The sequence below is a fragment of the Bos javanicus genome, chromosome 24 (genome assembly GCF_032452875.1).
Source record: "Bos javanicus breed banteng chromosome 24, ARS-OSU_banteng_1.0, whole genome shotgun sequence".
Classification (NCBI taxonomy): Eukaryota; Metazoa; Chordata; class Mammalia; order Artiodactyla; family Bovidae; genus Bos; species Bos javanicus.
This window is the reverse complement of record NC_083891.1, coordinates 25,125,910-25,148,901: the sequence shown is the minus strand read 5'-3', so window position 1 is coordinate 25,148,901 and position 22,992 is coordinate 25,125,910. Positions and strand designations below refer to the sequence as shown.

At 34.7% G+C, this 22,992-nt stretch overlaps 1 protein-coding gene across 3 annotated transcripts in view; it reads left to right on the top strand.

Annotated features, from left to right (window-relative positions):
- Nucleotides 1-22,555, top strand: part of RNF138 (ring finger protein 138) — a 39,933-nt gene extending 17,378 nt beyond the window's left edge. For 2 of the 3 annotated variants that reach the window (XM_061399661.1, XM_061399660.1), the window contains exons 3-8: nt 7,663-7,828; nt 9,563-9,678; nt 16,266-16,322; nt 18,993-19,104; nt 20,701-20,808; nt 22,371-22,555. In XM_061399661.1, the coding sequence (XP_061255645.1) occupies nt 7,663-7,828; nt 9,563-9,678; nt 16,266-16,322; nt 18,993-19,104; nt 20,701-20,808; nt 22,371-22,439 (628 nt within the window). In that variant the 3' untranslated portion in view covers nt 22,440-22,555. The remainder of the gene's footprint in view (nt 1-7,662; nt 7,829-9,562; nt 9,679-16,265; nt 16,323-18,992; nt 19,105-20,700; nt 20,809-22,370) is intronic. The other variant, XM_061399663.1, reaches the window with a different exon arrangement.
- The last annotated feature ends 437 nt before the right edge of the window (nt 22,556-22,992 follow it).

Below are 22,992 nucleotides of genomic sequence, written 5' to 3'. Positions count from 1 at the left end.
AGTGCTGCACTCAATATGCCAGCAAATTTGGAAAACTCCGCAGTGGCCACAGGACTGGAAAAGGTCAGTTTTGATTCCAGTCCCAAAGAAAGGCAATGCCAAAGAATGCTCAAACTACCACACAATTGCGCTCATCTCACACGCTAGTAAAGTAATGCTCAAAATTCTCCAAGCCACGCTTCAGCAATACCTGAACCGTGAACTTCCTGATGTTCAAGCTGGTTTTAGAAAAGGCAGAGGAACCAGAGATCAAATTGTCAACCTCTGCTGGATCATGGAAAAAGCAAGAGAGTTCCGGAAAAAACATCTATTTCTGCTTTATTGACTATGCCAAAGCCTTTGGCTGTATGGATCACAAGAAACTGTGGAAAATTCTGAAAGAGATGGGAATTCCAGACCACCTGATCTGCCTCTTGAGAAATTTGTATGCAGGTCAGGAAGCAACAATTAGAACTGGACGTGGAACAACAGACTGGTTCCAAATAGGAAAATGAGTTGGTCATGGCTGTATATTGTCACCCTGTTTATTTAACTTATATGCCGAGTACAAAATGAGAAACACTGGACTGGAAGAAACACAAGCTGGAATCAAGATTGCCAGGAGAAATATCAATAACGTCAGATATGCAGATGACACCACCCTTATGGCAGAAAGTGAAGAGCAACTAAAAAGCCTCTTGATGAAAGTGAAAGTGGAAAGTGAAAAAGTTGGCTTAAAGCTCAACATACAGAAAACGAAGATCATGGCATCCTGTCCCATCAGTTCATGGGAAATAGATGGGGAAACAGTGGAAACAGTGTCAGACTATTTTTCTGGGCTCCAAAATCACTATAGGTGGTGACTGCAGCCATGAAATTAAAAGACGCTTACTCCTTGGAAGGAAAGTTATGACCAACCTAGATAGCATATTCAAAAGCAGAGACATTACTTTGCCAACAAAGATTCGTTTGGTCAAGGCTATGGTTTTTCCTGTGGTCATGTATGGATGTGAGAGTTGGACTGTGAAGTAAGCTGAGCACCAAAGAATTGATGCTTTTGAACTGTGGTGTTGGAGAAGACTCTTGAGAGTCCCTTGGACTGCAAGGAGATCCAACCAGTCCATTCTGAAGGAGATCAGCCCTGGGATTTCTTTGGAAGGAATGATGCTAAAGCTGAAACTCCAGTACTTGGGCCACCTCATGCGAAGAGTTGACTCATTGGAAAAGTCTCTGATGCTGGGAGTGATTGGGGGCAAGAGGAGAAGGGAACGACAGAGGATGAGATGGCTGGATGGCATCACTGACTCGATGGACGTGAGTCTCAGTGAACTCTGGGAGTTGGTGATGGACAGGGAGGCCTGGCGTGCTGCGATTCATGGGGTCGCAAAGAGTCGGACACGACTGAGTGACTGATATCTGATCTGATCTGATCTGATATAGAGGTTTTTTGTTTCTTTAGGTAGATTTATTCATAAATATTTTATTCTTTTCATTGCAATTGTAAATGGGATTGTTTTCTTAATATCTCTTTTTTTATTGTTAGTGTATAGGAATGTGAGGCATTTCTGTGTATTAATTTTATATCCTGTAATTTTAGTATATTTATTGATTAGCTCTAGTAATTTTTTGGTGGTATCTTTAAGGTTTTCTCTGTAGAGGATCATGTCCTCTGCAAACACTGAGAGTTTTGCTGCTTCTATTCCACTCTGGATTCCTTTTATTTCTTTTTCTTCTCCGATTGCTGTGGCTAGGACTTCTAAAACTATGTTGAATAGTAGTGGTGAGCGTGGGCTCCCTTGTCTTGTTCCTAAATTTAGAGAAAATGCTTTCAATTTTTTGCCATTGAGGATAATGTTTGCTCTGGGTTTTATTATATTGAGGTGGAGGCTTCCCTCATAGCTCAGTTGGTAAAGAATCTGCCTGCAGTGCAGGAGACCTGGGTTTCATTCCTGGGTTGGGAAGATCATGTGGAGGAGAGAATGGCGACCCATTCCAGTATTCTTGCCTGGAGAACCCCATGGACAGAGGAGCCTGGCAGGCTACAGTCCATGGGATCACAAGAGTTGGACACGACTTAATGAGTAAACCACCACCATGTTCCTTCTATGCCTGCCTTCTGGAGAGTTTTTATTATAAATGGGTGTTGAATTTTGTCAAAGGCTTTCTCTGCATCTATTGAGTTAATCATATGGTTTTCATTTTTCAATTTGTTAATACGTTGTATCACATTGATTGATTTGTGAATATTGAAGAATTCTTGCATCCCTGGAATAAGGCCCTCTTGGTCATGATGTATGATCTTTTTAATATGTTGCTGGATTCTGTTTGCTAGAATTTTGTTGAGGATTTTTGCATCTTTGTTCATCAATGATAATGGCCTGTAGTTTTCTTTTTTCGTGGCATTCGTTACAAATATTTGTCTGGTTTTGGTATCAAGATGATGGTGGCCTCATAGAATGAGTTTGGGAGTTTGCCTTTCTCTGCAGTTTTCTGGAAGAGTTTGATTAGAATAGGTGTTAGCGTTTCTCTAAATTTTTGATAGAATTCACTTGTAATCCCATTTGGTCCTGGACGTTTGTTTGTTGGAAGATTTTTGATTACAGTTTTGATGTCTGTGCTTGTGATTGGTCTGTTTAGATTTTCTGTTTCTTTCTGGCTCAGTTTTGGAAGGTTATAGTTTTATAAGAATTTGTCCATTTTTTCCAAGTTGCCCATTTTTTGGCATATAGTTGCTCATAATAGTCTCTTATGATCTTTTGTGTTTGTGTTGTCTGTTGTGATTTCTCCATTTTTATTTCTAACTTTATTGATTTGATTCTTCTCCTTTTTTTTCCTGATGAGTCTGGCTAACAGTTTGTCTATTTTATGTATCTTCTCAAGAGTCAGCTTTTAGTTTTGTTGATCTTTGCTATAGTCTCTTTTGTTTCTTTTTCATTTACTTCTGCTCTTATTTTTATGATTTCTTTCCATTAACTTTGGGGTTCTTCTTTTCTTCCTTTTCTAGTTGCTTTACATTTGAAGTTAGGTTGCTTATTTGATGTTTCTCTTGTTTCCTGAGGTAAGCTTGTATTGCTGTGAACTTCCCTTTTAGCACTGCTTTTACTGAATCCCATAGGTGGTGTTGTGTGTTTTCGTTTTCATTTTGTTTCTGTGCATATTTTGATTTCCTTTTTGATTTCTTCTGTGATCAGTCGGTTATTCAGGAGCGTATTGTTTAGCCTCCATATGTTTGTGTTTTTTGTAGTTTTTTTTTTCCTTTCTGTAGTTGATATCTAATCTTACAACGTTGTGATCAGGAAAGATGCTTGAAATCATTTCATTTTTAAAATTTACCGTGGCTAGATTTGTGGCGCAGGATGTAATCTCTCCTGGAGAATGATCTGTGTTCACTTGAGAGAAAGGTGAAATCCACTGTTTTTGGATGAAATGCCCTGTAGATATCAACTAGATCTAATTGGTCCATTGTATCATTTAGAGCTTGTGTTTCCTTGCTAATTTTCTGTTGGTTGTTTTATCCATAGGTGTAAGTGGAGTATTAAAGTCCCCCACTATTACTATGCTACTGTTAATTTCCCCTTTCATACTTGTTAGCATTTGCCTTACATATTGAGGTGCTCCTATGTTGGGTGCATATATGTTTATAATTATTATATTATATTCTTGGGTTGATTCCTTGATCATTGTGTAGTGTCCTTCTTTGTCTCTTGTCATAGTCTTTAAAGTCTACTTTATCTGAGTATTGCTGTTCCTACTTTTTTTTGGTCTCCAATATCTTTTTCCAGCCCCTCATTTTGTCTGTATGTGTCCCTAGGTTTGAGGTGGGTCTCTTGTAGACAGCATATTGTTTTTGTATCCATTTGTTTCCCTGGTGGCTCAGTGGTAAATCATCTGCTTGCAATGCAGGAGACCTGGGTTCGATCCCTGGTTGGAAAGATAGATATGCTCAGTTGAGTATACAGTAGAGAGCCCAGATAGGCTTTTGGTTTGTTTTATTTTAGGTCCTGTTAGAAGATAATTTAGTTATTTTTATAAGTTTAAACATATTTACCCGTGTTTTTACTCCTAATTGAGAAAATTTAATTCCAGCTCAGTGAATTTTTTTCATACAGAGCACATCTGTGTATTCAACACCCATGTCAAACAACTAAACTCCAGGACTCCATCACCAGCACTTTAGAAACTCCTCACTTCTCTGAGCTGTATATCCCATTTCTTCAGGACACAGTGGTTTTGACTTTTAACAGTAGTCTTACCTGCTCTTTGATCTTTATAAGAGTAGAATCATGCACTTTGTAGTCTTTCATATCTGGCTTCCAAAGCTCAACATTGTTCATCTGAATTCATTCTCATTGCAGTATATTAGAGTTTCCATTTTGTGGATATGCTATAATGCTTATGCATTATTTTGTTGATGGACATTTATGTTGTTGGCTGTTACATATAGTGTGGCAGTGAACTTCCCAGGACATTTCTTCTGATCATATATGCAAGTCAGTTGGGTATATACTTTGGAGTGAAATTACTGGTCTGTAATTGTGTGTGCTAAGTTGATTCAGTCGTGTCTGACTCTTTGCAATCCTATGGACTGCCCACCGGGCTTCTCTGTCCATGAGATTCTCCAGGCAAGAATACTGGAGTAGGTTGCCATCCCCTTCTCCAGGGGATCTTCCTGATGTAGGGATTAAACTCTAATCTCTTGAGGTTCCTGCATGGCAGGCAGATTCTTTACTGTTGAGCCATGGGGGGAAGCCCACTGGTCTATATTAGATTCTGCCAAATGGTTGTATTAATCTTCAAAATATTCATATCAGTTTATACTTTTATAACATCGAATGCAAATTTAGGTTGGTTTCACATCATCCTCAACACTTGGTATTTTCCACTTTTTTCATTTTGGTCACTCTGGTGGGTATGTAGTGTCATCAGATTGATACTATTTTAGATATTGAATAAGTGTACTTTGAAATTGTGCTTTATTTTATTTACTCCCCCCATACAACTTTTGTTTGTACATCAGGTTTCAAAAAATCTTTTAATATTCTGTGTTTATATTTTATTTGTAGTTAATTGTTAAGTTAGCCAGCATATTGACTAATTTACTTGCTGATAGTTATTCTAACCTGCTTCATTTTGTTCACTCATGCTCCATCAATTTTATGCATGGTTATCTTTTTTGTAATGAATTTTGTTGATACGAACTTAGTTTCAATTTTTCAAAACAATAATTTTTTATGTGTATCTATTGATGGCTGTATTGGGGCTTTGTTGCTGTGAGGGCACTTTTTTCCTAATTGTGGTGAGTGGGAGCTACTCTCCAGTTGCGGTGTGCAGGCTTCTCATTGCTGTGGCTTCTCTGGTGAAGCGTGAGAAGCCATGCCTGTTCTTTGGTAGTTGCTGCACATTGACTCTTTAGTTGCGGCACATGGGCTCAGTAGTTGTGGCTCCTGGGCTCCAGAACACAGGCTTAGTAGTTGTGGCACATGGGCTTAGTTGCTCTGTGGCAGGTGGGATCTTCTTGGATCAGGATGGAACCTGTGTCTCCCACATTGGCAGGTGGATTCTTTAGCACTGAGCCACTAGGGAAGCCTGGCAGTTTCAATTTTTATTTAAAGAGAAATGTTAAGCTTAATAGTTTGGTGATGGCTTTACCTTTATCTCTTTAATTACTATTTCTTTTTGTTAGTTTACTAGACTCAGCTTCTATAACATTATTTACTCTTAGTTCTTCTGGTTCTTTGAACCTTCCTTTAAATGTTTTTATTTCTCTAGATTGTTTCTTTAGTGTTTGTCTCATCTTGTCTGCTCTCCAAATATTCCCCCTAATTTTCATATCCATCTTTCTACTTGTTTACTGGATATTGTGCATTGAGGTTTTTGTAGGTGTTTTAAATTTGTACTTTTCCGTCAAACCAACTTTTCCAGTATTTCTCAACTTGGTTAATACTGTCACCTTTTACTCACTCTTCTCTTCCAGTGTTTCTTAACTTGGTTAATACAGTTACTTTTTACTCAGTCTTCAAAATCAGAAATGCTTTTCTTTCTCATTCTCCCACAAGTAATTGTCAAAAAGTCATATTTTATTTTTTAACTTAGGACATTCCCTTCATACAGGATCATAGACACTGATAACTGTGTTTCTAAAATAGTGATCCTCTATTCCTCCTTCCTACCTCTCCCTTAATGTAGGCTGTATCATGGTCTAGACTATTGTTCCAGTTAGTCTTATGAGCTTTTTTTTGTCTGACTCTTCCTCTCCTTTTTTCTTTTTAACCGTCCCTCTGATTAAAGAATGCAACCATTGAAATAAAGAATTAAAATATGTTGTACTAAAAATTTACCAAAAAATGTAAAATTTAAGTTTTTAATTTAAACAATTAAACTTAAAGATGATGGTTTTTAAAGCTGAAAATGTCATTAAGAGTTTTGGAACACCTTCAGTAAGGATTTTGTTATTTATTGACAAGTTGCAGTTTAGAAATACAGAGCACTTATAAATTTTTCTCTCCTTTATGTCTGCGTATTATTATTATTTTTAAAAACTAGTGTTTTGACAACTGAAAAAAAAATCTCCCATCTAGTTTGTTTTGCATTTCTTTGACTCTTGTTTATGATGAGTATTTTTAATGTTTTAATGTATTGTGATCTCTTCTGTGCTACCTTAGTGATGTTACCTTATATTTATTGAGCACTTTCCTGTCAAAAATACTGTAGTAAGTGTTTTTATACATGTAATAAGACTACATGACCTGTCTTAATCCTCTGAACAAGCCTGCCAAGTATACATAGAAACATTATTGTATGTGTGAGGAAACTGATTTTAAAGAAGAGTCACTTGTTCAATGCTACATAGTTGAGAAACTCAGAGTGATATGTTATCATACTTTTATCTCTCAACTTTTGATAGTATAGATGTGAAAGATTTGTATTTGTATTTATAGGGGTTTGGATTAAATGATTCTGGACCCCAGATAGAGATGGCTGTGATTTTTATCTGTTTTTTCTAAAAGCAAGAGGTTCAGCTTTGGTATTTGTTTAGGTTAGGGGAGAAGATTTTGGTGAATTTGGTTGCAATTAGAATGTTGGTTTTATATATTTAGAACTGGATGGATTCTCAAGTATTTCTCAAATCATGTTCCATTGCATATTGTGGGAATTTTCATATATCCTGACCACAGAAGTTTGGGCATCATTTGGTTTCTGTAGCAGAGAAACCTTAATAGCTTTGAATACTTCAGTTTCTGAAAAAGTTTCTGTAGGAGACATATTCATATCTTGAAGTATATCAGTTTGAGACAAAAGCTCATGTGTGGTCCATTCTCTTATTTTGTTAGGGAAGGAAATGGAGACCCATTGTGATTAAGTGTGTCGCCTAAAAATCACACAGCTGCTAAGCAACACAGGATAGGATTCAGTCATTCTTTTGTACCATGCTTTCTCTGATTTTTCCTGTATTATGTTAAAAGTTAAAAGACTTATGTGTAGTTTCTTTTATATTCCCATCTAGTCCAGACACTAGTTTTATACTGAGAAAACTATATATATTAATATATAGTTTTAAAAATTCTAGGTTTATTCACATACAAATACCCTAGCATTATTACGTATTCATAACTGCTGTCTTTAATCATCAAAATGAAAAGAGTACTTTTTCCTATAGTAACGTGTCACATATGTTTGGTTTAGTTTTTGTAGAAAGTGTTTCCTGACTGCAATGAGAGAAAGCGGAATACATTGTCCCCTCTGTCGTGGAAATGTGACTAGAAGAGAGAGAGCATGTCCTGAACGGGCCTTAGACCTTGAAAATATCATGAGGAAATTTTCTGGTAGCTGCAGATGCTGTGCAAAACAGGTAGAGTAAATGTGATGTAGTTCTTTGAAAGTCAAACTTCTGTTTTGAGATTTCTGATTGAATTATCTTGGTGTGTACTGTTTTGAAGAAAAATTATTTAGGTTGGGAATAGGGTAAAAAAGGCCAGAAAAGTTATGGCTGTAGATCTTTCTAGATAATAAACTTACTGAGAACAGAGACCAGAAGATAAGTCCTTGAATTTGCCATAATGTTTAGCATGGCATTTTTTCAAAATAATCACTCTTGATTTACCTACTAAATGAACTGAATGAACAAACTGCCATTTAACTCCCTTAAACCCCGTTTCTGGTACACTTTGAGCTCTTAAGTAGTTTTTCTGGTAGCATTATTACTGTCATTTTGCCTGTAGAAATGGGCCAAATGGATTATGTAGTCAAGGGGAACTCTCTAACTACCCACTCTCCTTGGATATTTATGTGTTTATCTAAAAAAATCACTAAGTATTTGGCAGAAAACTCCTTACTTTTTAAGGAACAGATGGGAAAAATCAGGTATTGGCAAATAACCGACATTAATTCTCCAATCTGGATTTTATTTTGTCTTTTGGAGACGGAGTGAAATGGTGAGAGGTAGTTAGGCTTTGAGTATATTGGTTTATTTATAGATTTATCACAGCCACTTTCTCAAACAGCAAATAAAGTCTTTGAGCAAAACCAGTTGCTGTTTTATGCATTCACACAAGACATACCTGATTTTCCATCTCTTTGAGGGAGGTGTTAACTGACAAGGCAATGAAGTGAAGTTGGAAAATATACTTGAGATTTCTGGCTCTGCTCCTTAGAGAGAAACTGAAAAATGTTCCAAGTGTTAATTTGGGAACTTGGTTTTTTAAAGCATTTTCTAACTCTGCCAGGTTACAGTAGTTAAAGAAAGAAAAATATGCCTAGTGCCATGAGGCAACTTCTTAATACTTTTAATATTATTTTGTGTCTATTAATAGTATTTTTTCAAGTATAAAATTATTTATTAATTTTGTTTATGGACTGTTGGACTCATCTCCATTTTCTCTGCATCTAATGGACAGAAACTTATTTTTAGAGTTAATTTACTTAAAAAAAATCTCTTTAAATGGATTATTTACTTACCTGTTTTTGTCTTATTTTTTTCCTCTTGTTGGCAGTGTCTCAAATCTTAATGAATTCTCTTTTAAACTAAAAGTCACAATACGTTAAAGATTTTTAAATTTTTTTTTAATATGGTGAAAATGCATAATGTAAAATAGCCTTTTCTTAGTTTTTTTTTAATAAGTGAAAGATCATGGTAAACCTTATTTTTTATATAATAAACATCTACATATACTTCCATTTGCTAAGAAAACATGATATGTATATGATATATATGTATTATATATATGTACACACATATATACACAATTTAATGAGGCATCAAGTGAACAATTAGTGCAGTATTATGAATGGTAATGTAGAAAACACACCATTTTTAAGTGTACAATACAGTGGTATTAAGTACATTCACTGCATTGTGTAACAGTCACCAGTATCTATTTCCAAAATTTTTTCATCATCCCAAACAGAAAATCTGTACCTGTTAACTTGTAACTTGCTGTTCCCCTGCCCTTCCATCTTCCCCACCCCATCTAGTAACCTATGTTCTACATTATATCTCTGAATTCTCTTCTGCCATATATAAATGGCATCATATAATGTTTGTTCTTTTGAAAGTCACATTGCTTTTTTAATCAATAATTTACAGATTAAATTCTATCGCATGAGACATCATTACAAATCTTGTAAGAAGTATCAAGATGAATATGGTGTTTCTTCTATCATTCCAAACTTTCAGATCTCTCAAGATTCAGTAGGCAACAGGTAAGCAATATTTATTTTTATAGTTAAAATGAAAATTTGGGGGAGGCTATATAAGATATTTTTTGTTTTATTTATGTGTGTTTATGTTTTTAAATTGCCTGTCTTCATAAGTTTGACACATGTTAAATTGAATCTGGGAAATTGACTTTGTGCTCATCTTAAGCTTAAGTAAAAATTATTTTAAGAAAATTTACATGTCTGAGTGAAAAACAGATTTGTGAATTGAAGGTGTTTTCTTTTGCAGCTAAAATTACTTGAAAACTAGAGGAAATCCCTTTTCAGTAAGGTGTTTGCAAACTAGAATCTTTTTATTAGTTGTTTGAAATCTTTATTTTGGTAAAACATGTCATGTAAAAGTGAGACTTGGTACTATTATTAGTTCTATGTTAGTCTCAATTCTTTTAAAGCTAGGTTTTGGTTTGATATGTATCTTATTGTATGAGGTTTATGTATATTAAACATTTTTATGAAATGTATTTTATGCATAAGAATGGCCAGAATGCACATGTGTGGTTTAAAAGTTAGTTGCAAAGCAAATCCCTGGTTATTCACTAACCCAAATCAAAAATTATATAGCATTTTCCAGCCCCTTAGAGTCTCCTTGAACTCATTTGAACTCATTTGAACCCCATACTCCCAGAGATAACCACTATCCTCTTTTTCGGGTTATTCATTCTTTTGTTTTCTTTATGGTATTATCACCCATGCGTGTATCTCTAAATGAGATGTTTAATTTTTTAAAAAATCAACAGCAAGCACACACAATTGTGTAAAGAAAGGCAGTATTGGCAGTTTTATAGAAAGACTCCCAGGAGACGATATGTTAAGCAAAGTCTTTAAGATTTTATTTTAGTAGCATTTCATTTTACATGTTGCTAATTTTCAGTAATTTAACCACTCTTAAGCACTCATAGTATAATAAAGCTTCTTCTCAACTCCTTAGTTAAAACTGTTCTGGTAAAGGTTTTTAATAATTTTTTGGTTATTTGTTTTTTAGATTACTAGTCTTTTCATTTTACTTGGCTCAGTGTCATTGGATGAAATTGGTCACTCCTATTTTGTGATTTTTTTTTCTTTTTATCCCCTTAGGTTCATTCCTTCTGATTTTTTTTTTTTTAAGTTATACTTCTGCTGTATTGGAATTACTCAACAATTTTTTATTAACTCAGTAGATTATTCTTAAGTGCAGGGATTATCTTTGTCTTGTTCAACAATCATGTCTCTGTCTCTTAGCAAAGTTCCTAGTGTATGATTTGGGCAGTCATTACTTGTTAAATAACTCAGTTTTCTTCTCATGAGACTTGCCTTCTTCCCTCTTATTCCCCAGATCCTGCTGGTCATAGGTAATAGCAGTATTCTTTATCTGTATTCTTCTTCTACCCTACTGTCTCTTCCCCATCAAGTCTCCATCATCTCTCACTTGAACAACAGAGTATTCTTTTACTTGGTGGTCCTCCACTAGTCTGTTCTGCATGCTGTTGTCAAAGTGTATTTCAGAAGTGTAGCTCTGACCTTTTTCTCTTTGTAGCTTCCCTCTGTACCTTGTCAATGACTTCCCATGCCCCATAGCAGTGTTCCTCATCCTGAATTCCATGAACTACCTAAACTGCCATTGTGTGTGTATGTACTATGTGTGCATTTTTCTGGAGAGAGAATATCAAAATTCTCAAGGAGTTCAATGATCTAATTCAGCAACTAGCTTAATAAGACAAAATCCTTTATTCTAAAGCCCTTTCTTATTTGCACTCACATTTCTTTTTTAGTCTTTGTCCTTCTTGGTTACTCATTACTGCATCATATGCCTTAGCTATGTTGAATTATTCCCACCATATCCTTTCCATTCTTGAGAAACAGAATAACTTAGTTGTTAAATATGAAGGCTTGGAACCAGACTGCCTGGGTACCAGACTCTTTCCTTTACTAATTGTATGAGTTTGGCAAGAAAGTATACCTCAGTTTTCTCATTTGGTTGAAAGAGAAAGGGGTAGTGATGATACTACTAAACACCTTATTGGATTGGGAGTCAATAAATAGGTCAATACAAGTAAAACAATGAATGTTAAGCTTTTTTTTTTTCTTTCTTGTTTGCTGTTTTGGTCACACCATGCAGCTTGTGGAATCTTAGTTCCTTGACCAGGGATTGAACCTGCAGTCTCAGCAGTGAAAGTCCCAGAGTCCTAACCACTAGTTTTGAAAGTTTCTCAGTCGTGTCTGACGCTCTGCGACCCCATGGGCTTAGTCCCTGGAATTCTCCAGGCCAGAATACTGGAGTGGGTATCCTTTCCCTTCTCCAGGGGATCTTCCCAATCCAGGAATCAAACCCAGGTTTCCCACATTGCAGACAGATTCTTTACCAACTGAGCCACAAGGGAAGCCCCCTAACCACTGGACCTCCAGAGAGTTTCCTAAATATTAGTTTTAAATTATCATCATCATCATAATCATCGTCATTGCCTCACCTCCACACTTTCGCCACCATTCTAACCCATACACTTTGTCAGCTAGTGGACTTTTTCTTCTCTTAGAAAACTTAGACCAAGTGTTAGTTACTCTGAAGTCTTTCTTGTTTACTTGTCTGTCTTTTTTTAATCTAGTATTAATAGAATGGGCTTCCTAGTCTTATTCATGATGTTTATATCCTGTGCATTTGTTTTGGATGTATAATGTGAGGTAGGAAAAGTTTTCCCCAGGTGATAACCATTTGTCCTAGTACCATTCATTGAGGAGTCCATTGTTTCCCACTGATTTCTTTCTTTTTTTTTTTTCACTGTGTGTCTGCTAGGTACCACATATTTTATTTATTTATTTATTTTATTTTATTTTATTTTTAAACTTTACAATATTGTATTAGTTTTGCCAAATATCGAAATGAATCTACCACAGGTATACCTGTGTTCCCCATCCTGAACCCTCCTCCCTCCTCCCTCCTCATACCCTCCCTCTGGCTCGTCCCAGTGCACCATCCCCAAGCATCCAGTATCGTGCATCGAACCTGGACTGGCAACTCGTTTCATACATGATATTATACATGTTTCATTGCTATTCTCCCAAATCTCCCCACCCTCTCCCTCTCCCACAGAGTCCATAAGACTGATCTATACATCAGTGTCTTATACTTAACTGGCAGGGGAGATACCATGATCACGAAGGTGGTTTTCCCAGGGCGAGGCTTACCCATTGCACTCCCACTGATTTCTGATGCCATTTTGGTCCTATACATCTCTATTCTGTTGTGTTGCTTCATTTATTCCTCAAGAACCATGTTACATTAATTATTGTGGCTTCAACAATAGGTTTTAATATCAGATCAGGTAGGGAAAGTTCTCCTTATTGTACTTATTAAATTGTTTCTCTTATTTTTAGCTCTTTGCTATTCCACATGAATTTTAGGATCAGACTTTTGAGCTTCCAAAAAATCTCTGTAGAGATTTTAATTGGCAGCATTGTTTGAATTTACTGAAATTGTATATTAATTTGGAGAGAACTGGCATCATATGATACTTATTTTTCCCACCGTTTCCCATCTGTTTGTCTCTCCATTAAAAAAAATGCACTAAAAGAAGTCCATTTAGAGCACACATGAATATGTTCTAGTATATCGTTTCCTGGCTTCCCAGGTCGTGCTAGTGGTAAAGAACCTGCCTGCCAGTGCAGGAGACTCAAGAGACATGGGTTCAATGCCTGTGTTGGGAAGACCCCCTGGAGAAGGAAATGTCAACCCACTCCAGTGTTCTTTCCTGGAGAATCCCATGGACAGAGGAGCCTGGTGGGCTAGAGTCCTTGAGGGATGGCAAAGAGTTAGACACAACTGAGCGCACACACACACACATCTTTTCCTAGTAGTAGTGACAGTGAAAATGTTAGTTGCTAGGAAAGCCTTTAGTTTTTGTTGCTGTACAAATAGATCTTTTTTTCTTGTTTTGTAATCTAAATGGCTATTACTAGTGAATAGGAATATTAAGGATTTTTATGTAATTTTGTATTTAGAAACCTTGGTGACTAGTTGTAATAGTTCTAAATAATTTTCCTGTGTATTCTTTTGGATTTATTACATAGAAACTTATTTAGTTTGTCAGTGCAATTTTGTTTCTTACTGCTTTATTTCATACTTGATTTATTGCATTAAATAGGATCTTTATCAGTATTAAATAACAGGTACCTTTTAAAAATTCTTGATTTTAGTGGTAATGTGTCTAAAATTTTATTATTAAGTATAGTTTACTACTTAATGAACTACTATAGTTTTTTAACATAGATATTCTTCATCTGTTCTGTGGTTTCTGTCATCCTGAATTTTAAGATTTCTCCATTGAATAGTTCTTACTCAAATTAGAATCTTTAATGTGATTATAAAAGTATATGTGTCTGGCTCCATTCCCAGATAGTCTGCTATTTAAGTTTAGGCATTGTATTTTTAAAAGCATTGTGGGTGATCAGAGGGTTTTTTGCTTTTGTTTCCATTTATGGAGGTTGAATTTTATTGAATGGTTTTTCTGTATCAGATAAAATGATTGTTTTTTAAAAATTGATATATGGTTTCCAGTAATAGATATTCTGTTGTTGAGCTCATTCGTACGTTTCTAGAATATATGAGTAGGCAACCAGTAGTAGTGTAGGCATGATATAGTCAGGAAGGGCTAGAACGATGATGATAACTAAGTAATAATGGAAAGTAGAGAAACTGTAAGAGGAGGTAGAGGGGAAAAGCATTTTAAAAGGGCATTAACTTTGATATTAAAGTGCTTCAAATTGGAAGTTTTGTGATGCGTATCCTACCAGTGAAAAAAATTGAGAATATACTCCCAGTATATGTGTGTTTAAGGTTAAGCATGTATTTTATAGTACTGATTGATACTTTATTTTATAAAACATGCAAATGCTTAAGATGAAAAAGGTACTTTAAAGAGAAGTTTGCACAGCAGAAACCATCACAAAATTTTTAAGCAATTTTCCACCAATTAAAAAATAAGTTTGCTTTGTTTAATGGTATAAAATATTTTCATTCTTAAAGTTTTAATACTGTTTTTATTGAAAACAATATTGCTGACTCTGATTTCTAAAATTTCTTAAAATCTTGATTTAATACAGTGACAATAATTTAAAGATTTGGATTTAGATCCAAATCTTTAGATTATTGATACTTGGTCTTGATGACTATCATGGCTGAAAAAGATAGCTACAACACACAAAATAACAGATCCAAATGGAAGAAATATGTCATAGGTTGAGATTCCTATATTTTTAAATCCTGTTTGATAAATCTCAGAAGGGCTTTTGTTGAAATTTTTATCTTTTTTGATGTTATAGTTCTTATAAACCATTTGGAAGTTTTTATAATGTTTTATAAGGGTATGTTCAAAACCCAATGATTATATTTATTTGGAAGATTTGAAAACAGTTTAAAAATCTGTTACCAAGTATAGATATGAGACTTAAAAAAACAAGTGACATCCTGTTTTTGCTAAAGTCATAACATCCTTTTAATGAATGTAATCTCCATAGTTTAAATTTATTTTATTTATTTTTTTATTTTAAAAGCAGTTTTTAGTTTCTACCTTTAGCTGCAGAAACAGATTAATAACTGCTAAAAAGATATAAAATAATGGTTAGTAGTCTTCTAAAAAGCTTCTGAAATCAGGGAAGCTTCCTTGTGGAGAATATGTGTGGAGACACAACAACAGTATTTTCCCAGAAGGGAAATGACTGTCACTGGAGAACATCTGTTAGGTAGATGATACAGTAACAGTATTGCTTGTCATTCTGTTAAAAGAAAAATGAATAATCAGTTTTCTAAGCTTTACAACTCTTTAACTCATACTCAGATGTAAGCAAAGCTCTTGTGTGGTACAGTTTTTTGGTCCACTGCCTATCTCATTTTTATTTTAATGTTTCTGCTATTGAAAGGTCTTGTTTTTATAAAATTGACTACATTGATGAAATTCTGTAATGCATAGGTGACAATCCCCATAGCATGCCCACCTTTCTCAGGATTTTCTCTAATACTGCAAGTGACACACGACACTGGCATGGGGTCTGAGTGAGGACATCAAGTTATTCTCTATGTTAAATGTCAGAAGGCCTAGTTCCTTTTTGGAAAATATAAACAGTGAACATTCAAATATTTTCTTAACCTGCTCCATTTTGGATGCTGCAACCCTAAGCTATGTGCTAGTTACAAGCCAGAAAGTTCACAAATTCTTGATCCTGCCCCAGCATTCAAAAACTTACTAGTCCAGGTAGAGGTAGAGTCTCTTAATTTGAAAGTCTAAAGGACCTGGGGAAATATTCATGCTGTGGATTTAATATAATTCTGCAGAATTCTGTATTCTCTATACTTTTGTAACTATATCTAATTTAAGTTTTAGAGGATATGATAAGGACATCATAAGCAGTCTTCTTACCAGAATTTATTTAAAAAATAATTAATGCCATAATTATATCATAGTTCAGAACTATTTGAAGTTCAGGCTTTTCAAACAAATTCAGACTAGTTGTCTTCATTAGCACGTAATGAATCTGTATCGTGCTTTATTACTTGAGGTATTAACTTCTCTTCCCTCCCCCACCCCCCACCAATTATTCTTTAGTAACAGGAGTGAAACATCTGCATCTGATAACATAGAAACTTACCAAGAGAATACAGGGTAAGCTTTGGAAATTTCTATTACTTTAGTAAATAATACCTATCACTTTGTACTGATGGATTTTTATTTTTTTAATTTATTTTTATTTTAATTAAAAAAATTATTTATTTTAGTTGGAGGCTAATTACTCTACAACACTGTGGTGGTTTTTGCCATACATTCACATGAATCACATGTGTCCCCCATCCTGAACCCCCCTCCCACCTCCCTCCCCATTCTGTCCCTCAGGGTCATCCCAGTGCACCAGCCCCGAGCACCCTGTTTCATGCGTCAAACCTAGACTGGCAATCTGTTTCACATATGATAATATACATGTTTAAATGCTATTCTCTCAAATCATCCCACCCTTGCCTTCTCCCACAGAGTCCAAAAATCTCTTTATATCTGTGTCTCTTTTGCTGTCTCGCATATAGGATCATCGTTACCATCTTTCTAAATTCCATATATATGCGTTAATATACTGTATTGGTGTTTCGCTCTGTATAATAGGCTCCAGTTTCATCGACCTCATTAGAACTGATTCAAATGCATTCTTTTTAATAGCTGAGTAATATTCTACTGTATATATGTACCACAGCTTTCTTACCTGTTTGTCGAAATCAATTCCCCTAAAGTCAGGAACAAGACAAGGATGCCCACTCTCACCACTACTATTCAACATAGTTTTGGAAGTTTTAGCCACAGCAATCAGAGAAGAAAAAGAAATAAAAGGAATCCAGATAGGAAAAGAAGTAAAACTCTCACTGTTTGCAGATGACATGATCCTCTACGTAGAAAACCCTAAAGACTCCACCAGAAAATTACTAGAGCTAATCAATGAATGTAGTAAAGTTGCAGGATACAAAATTAACACAGAAACCCGTTGCATTCCTATACACTAACAATGAGAAAACAGAAAGAGAAATTAAGGAAACAATTCCATTCACCATTGCACCAAAAAGAATAAAATACTTAGAAGTAAAGCTACCTAAAGAAACAAAAGACCTATGTATAGAAAACTATTAAACACTGATGAAAGAAATCAAAGATGACACAAATAGATGGAGAAATCTACCATGTTCATGAATTGAAAGAATCAATATACTGAAAATGAGTATACTACCCAAAGCAATCTATAGACTCAATGCAGTCCCTATCAAGCTACCAATGGTATTTTTCAGAGAACTAGGACAAATAATTTCACACTTTGTGTGGAAATACAAAAAAACCTCGAATAGCCAAAGCAGTCTTGAGGAAGAAGAATGGAACTGGAGAAATCAACCTGCCTGACTTCAGGCTATACTACAAAGCTACAGCCATCAAGACCAGTATGGTACTGGCACAAAGACAGAAATATAGATCAGTGGAACAAAATAGAAAGCCCAGAAATAAATCCACACATCTATGGACACCTTATATTTGACAAAGGAAGCAAGAATATACAATGGAGAAAAGACAGTCTCTTTAACAAGTGGTACTGGGAAAACTGGTCAACCACTTATAAAAGAATGAAACTAGAATACTTTCTAACACCATATACAAAAATAAACTCAAAATGGATTGAAGATCAAAATGTAAGACCAGAAACCATAAAACTCCTAGAGGAAAACATAGGCAAAACACTCTGACGTAAACCATAACAGGATCCTCTATGACCCACCTCCCAGAGTAATGTAAATAAAAGCAAAAATAAACAAATGGGACCTAATTTAAGCTTTTGCACTATGAAGGAAACTATAGGCAAGGTGAAAAGACAGCCTTCAGAATGGGAGAAAATAATAGCAAATGAAGAAACTGACAAAGAATTAATCTCAAAAATATAAAAGCAACTCCTGCAGCTCAATTCCAGAAAAATAAATGACCCAATCAAAAAATGGGCCAAAGAACTAAATAGACATTTCTCCAATGATGGATTTTTAAATTAAAATTTTTAAATTGTTAAGTCTTCAGACATAATGCTGGTATTTAGCAGTTTAGAAAGGCATCAGTTGCTTTACGGATCCAGTTAAATTGGAAGTAGTTAGCTTTTCTGTGTCACTGTGGTCAGGTTTCTTCCATGCATAATTTATGCAAAGTTGTCGATATTGAACTGTCCCTTGCTGAAATTAAGGGATTAAAAGGTATTGATGTATGATCCTCAAAATATTTTGAAATGTTGATCATTCTGATAATTGATGTTTTCATTTTTCTGTGAATTTTGTGTGTATATTCTTAGAAACTAGGATAAATTAAAGTTATATACCATATTTATGGAAGTCTTTAAAAAATTTTAATTTCCTAGATATGGTGTTTCCATACTGGGACACCATGGAATATTTAAAATTTTCAAGGGATATACAGTGATATATACTGGTTACATTAATGACTGAATTAAGTTGTTCAGATCTCCTTAATAAATGGGACAACTGGGTTTGTTTTTCTTTTTGTTAAGGCCTATTTTAGAGGCACCATGAAAAAGTTTCCTAGACAATAAGAGAACTGTAAACTGAGATTGTTTGGGAATATCTCTTGTAGGTTATTTATTGAAAACATAGTTTTCAAAAAATGAGAGAATCTTTGATTTGATCAAAGATTTAGTTTAATAATTGTAACTTTTAAAGAAAGAAATAATAATTGATCAAAAAATAGGAGTACATCATTCTTACATTACAATTTCAAATTCAGTATGCTTACTTTAAAATTGTTTTTTAGTTCTTCTGGGCATCCTACTTTTAAGTGTCCCTTGTGTCAAGAATCAAATTTTACCAGACAGCGTTTACTGGATCATTGTAACAGTAATCACCTATTTCAGATAGTTCCTGTGGTAAGTATGTGTGTTTACGACAGTCTTCTGTTTAAGGAATGCTGTTCTATTTATTTCCCTTCATGTGTACAAGGGACAGTGGTTAATTTAAATTTGGATGGGACATTATCAGTAAGGTATATTTTGTCATCAAAAGATTGATAACTATGAAGCAAAATGAGATACTTAAAATTCTAGTAACTAGAAACTTCCCTGGCAGTCCAGTGGTTAAGACTCACCTTCCAGTGTGAGGTGGGTAGGGGTTCGATCCCTGGTCTGGGGTCTCTGAGATCCCACATACCTTATGGCCAAGAAACCAAAACATAAAACAGAAGCATATTGTAATAAATTCAGTAAAGACTAAAAATTGTCCACATCAAAACAAAAAAATCTTATTTAAAAAAAATCCCAGTAACTAACTTATAAGAAGAGAGAGGCTTATTGTGAGGGTAAAGTAAGAGAAGAGCAAAGTAAGGAAAAGAGCAAAGTAAGGAAAGGTGAACTGAGGACTCATTACCGAGGGGTAGCTTTGTAAATTGTATCTTTGCAGAATGGTGGTTCTAGTGGTAAAGAACCCGCCTACCAATGCAGGAGACATTAGAGACGTGGGTTTGATCCCTAGGTCAGGAAGATTCCCCTGGAGAAGGAAATAGCAGCCTACTCCAGTATTCTTGCCTAGAGAGTCCCATGGGTAGAGGAGCCTGGCAGGATACAGTCCATAGGGTCACTTTAGGTGAGTGACCATTCCATAATGGTTATCCAGATCATTAAGATCTTTTTTGTACAATTCTGAGTATTCTTGCCACGTCTTCTTAATCTCTTCTGCTTCTGTTAGGTCCTTGCCTTTTCTGTCCTTGATTGTGCCCATCTTTGTATGAAATGTTACCTTGGTATCTCTCATTTTCTTGAAGAAATCTCTAGTCTTTCCCATTCTATTGTTTTCCTCTGTTTCTTTGCATTGTTCACCTAAGAAAGTTTTCTTACGTCTGTTTGTTGTTCCTTGGAACTCTTCATTCAGTTGGGTATATTTTTCCCTTTCTCCATTGCTTTTTGCTTTTCTTCTTTTCTCAGCTGTTTGTAAGGCCTCCTTAGATAACCATTTTGCCTTTTTGCATTTCTTAAACCACAATCACAGAAAGCTAACCAAAATGATCACATGGATCACAGCCTTGTGTAACTCAATGAAATCATGAGCCATGCGGTACAGGGCCACCCAAGACAGATTGGTCATGGTGGTGAGTTCTGACAAAATGTGGTCCATGGTGGGAATGGCAAACTACTTAAGTGTTCTTGCTTTGAGAGCCCCTTGAACAGAGATTACATACTGATTAATGATAATTGTCATTACAGTTGGTTAAGGCTGGATGTGGTGTTTTTGTTAAAAAGTAGAATAATCAGATTTAAGTAATAGAATATATAATATCTCTCTTTTTATTGTGTTGTGTCAGATTAGTATAATTTATCTAAGGTAATTTGGTCTAGAAATAATCTAGTCATGAAATTTGGCCCTTAGAAGTGCTTCATATAAAATTTTTTGGTAACGTTGTTTTAATACTTTGAATAATAATGTTGAGTTATTTTCATTATTTTTTATTTGAAATATTCTGTTTCTTATAGACGTGTCCTATTTGTGTGTCTCTTCCTTGGGGAGATCCTAGCCAGGTTACTAGAAATTTTGTTAGTCATCTAAATCAAAGACATCAGTTTGATTATGGAGAATTTGTGGTAAGTGAATTTTTCAATATTAAGAAAATACTTTTTAAATATTGAAGTCACATTAACCTTTCAGTCTGGATGAGTTTTGAGGTGAAATACTGTATCATGTTGGATTGATAAAGAGCAAGTTCTGTTGATTTTATAATAACATAGGTGAACTTTGGTTTGTTTAAGTGGTGAATTTATTGTCCACCTCCTATACTAGAGAGGTTATTAATAGAGGATGAGCAAACCCCTGGATTAACAAGATGCTGATTTATATGAATATTATCTAGATTTAAGAAAAATTATACCTGCTAGAAAAGTAAAGTTGGTATGACAGCTAGAGGATGTATTTCTTGTGTAGTGTAAGTAGCTTATAAACTCATAATATCTACATGTGAAAGACATTCTTTTTAAAAATGCAGAGCTTATTTATTAAGTAATGAAAGTGAGAGTGTTAGTCACTCAGTTGTGTCCGACTCTGCAACCCCATGGACTGTAGCCCACCAGACTCCTCTGTCCATGCAATTGTCCAGGCAAGAATAGTGAAGTGGGTCCCTTCTCTAGGGGATCTTCCTGACCCAGGGTAAAGCCAGGCTGAATAGCAGATTCTGGCCTCAGTTCACTGCTTTAACAGAATACGTGAGGGAAGTTATATAAAAATGGATCTCCAGAGCAAAGAATGAATTTAATTTTTTACTTCCAAAATGTGTCTTGATAGTTTAAAAAAATTAGATGACTTTTATTAATTATGAATTTGCATTTTATTCATCTTCAGTGAATTAAAAGTCTTATTAAGATTCAGCCTGATAAGAAATGGTACATACTTGTTTTCATGTTTAGGTGAGCACAGGCATGGGCAATTCTGAGATTGGCAGGAACAGAATTTACATTTCCTCTGCCCCTCCAGTGTTGAAATTACATTATTCTTGATATATATTTTTATTTTGTGTAATTTGTACTTTTTAGCGATACTGTATAAAAATAGTCAACTATATGTAGAATTCAGGTGTAGTCTGATAATTTTAGCATTTTTATGGTGTAATTATAGATTATTCTGAATTCTCAATGTAAGAAAGGTTACTGCATCTGGAGAATTACGTCTGGAAAAACAAAAATATATTTTGTGAACCACTTTTGATCTGATTGTCAGATTGTTTTACCTTTGCCACAGAAGAACATTTAATTTTAATTATTTGAGATTATAAAAGAGGAGGCCTATTTTAAAGCATCCATGGACCATAATTGAAAGGAAATAGAATTGTTTAAGTTAAGAAGTAATAGTATAATCAGATTGAGTGGACTTTAGTTGTAATCTTTATATTATGATTAAGATGCTGTTAATTCAGGTTAGCATCAGGCATTGTAACTCTCAAATTTCATTCTGTGCTGATCCTCTCTTGTTTATTAGTTATTTATAAATAGTTATAACTGAATTTTTAAATTTTAGTTCTTATTTTTAAAGTTTATGTTATAATATAAACGGTTTCAAGTATATGTAATGTGTATCAAGATGTGTAATGTATTGGGCAAAGTATTGAGTAATTGAATATGTTTTTCCTATTGACATGTTAATGTTACATTTTTAGAATCTTCAGCTAGATGAGGAAACCCAGTATCAAACTGCGGTTGAAGAATCTTTTCAAGTAAACATTTGAAGGCTGTAGACACCTCTGCATCTTTGTACCTGCAAGTGCCATCTTTAAGGAGAAAACTACAGGAAGTCACCATTTCAATAACTTGATGTGTATATTAATAAAAGTAATTCAGTCTATTGTTTTAGTTTTTTAATTGAAAAATAAAGGTGGGCCATGTAAAAACTTAATTCTTTTGATAAGTTAAAAGATAAAGCTTAGGACATTATCTTTATAAACATTAAAAGGATTATACTTCATTAATGGTGAAAAGAGAATCCCTAATGTACTTACCTTTTTTGCATTACATATTCTTGAATTTTCCCTTGCTTTTGAAATTTGGTGCAGTTCCTCCCATTGACATTATTGTACACAGGTAACACCGTACCAAATTCTGAATGATGTGATTAATATAAACTAACAAAACTGAGCCAGTTACTTGAGTTGCAAATGGAGACTTGAAGTGCTAAATGAAACAATCCAAAGGAAACTTTTTTAAATACAGATTCTAGCTGAAGAATTCAACTATAAGGAAATTGTATTTATATAATGTTTAGTATTTTTGAAGACTAGTGAG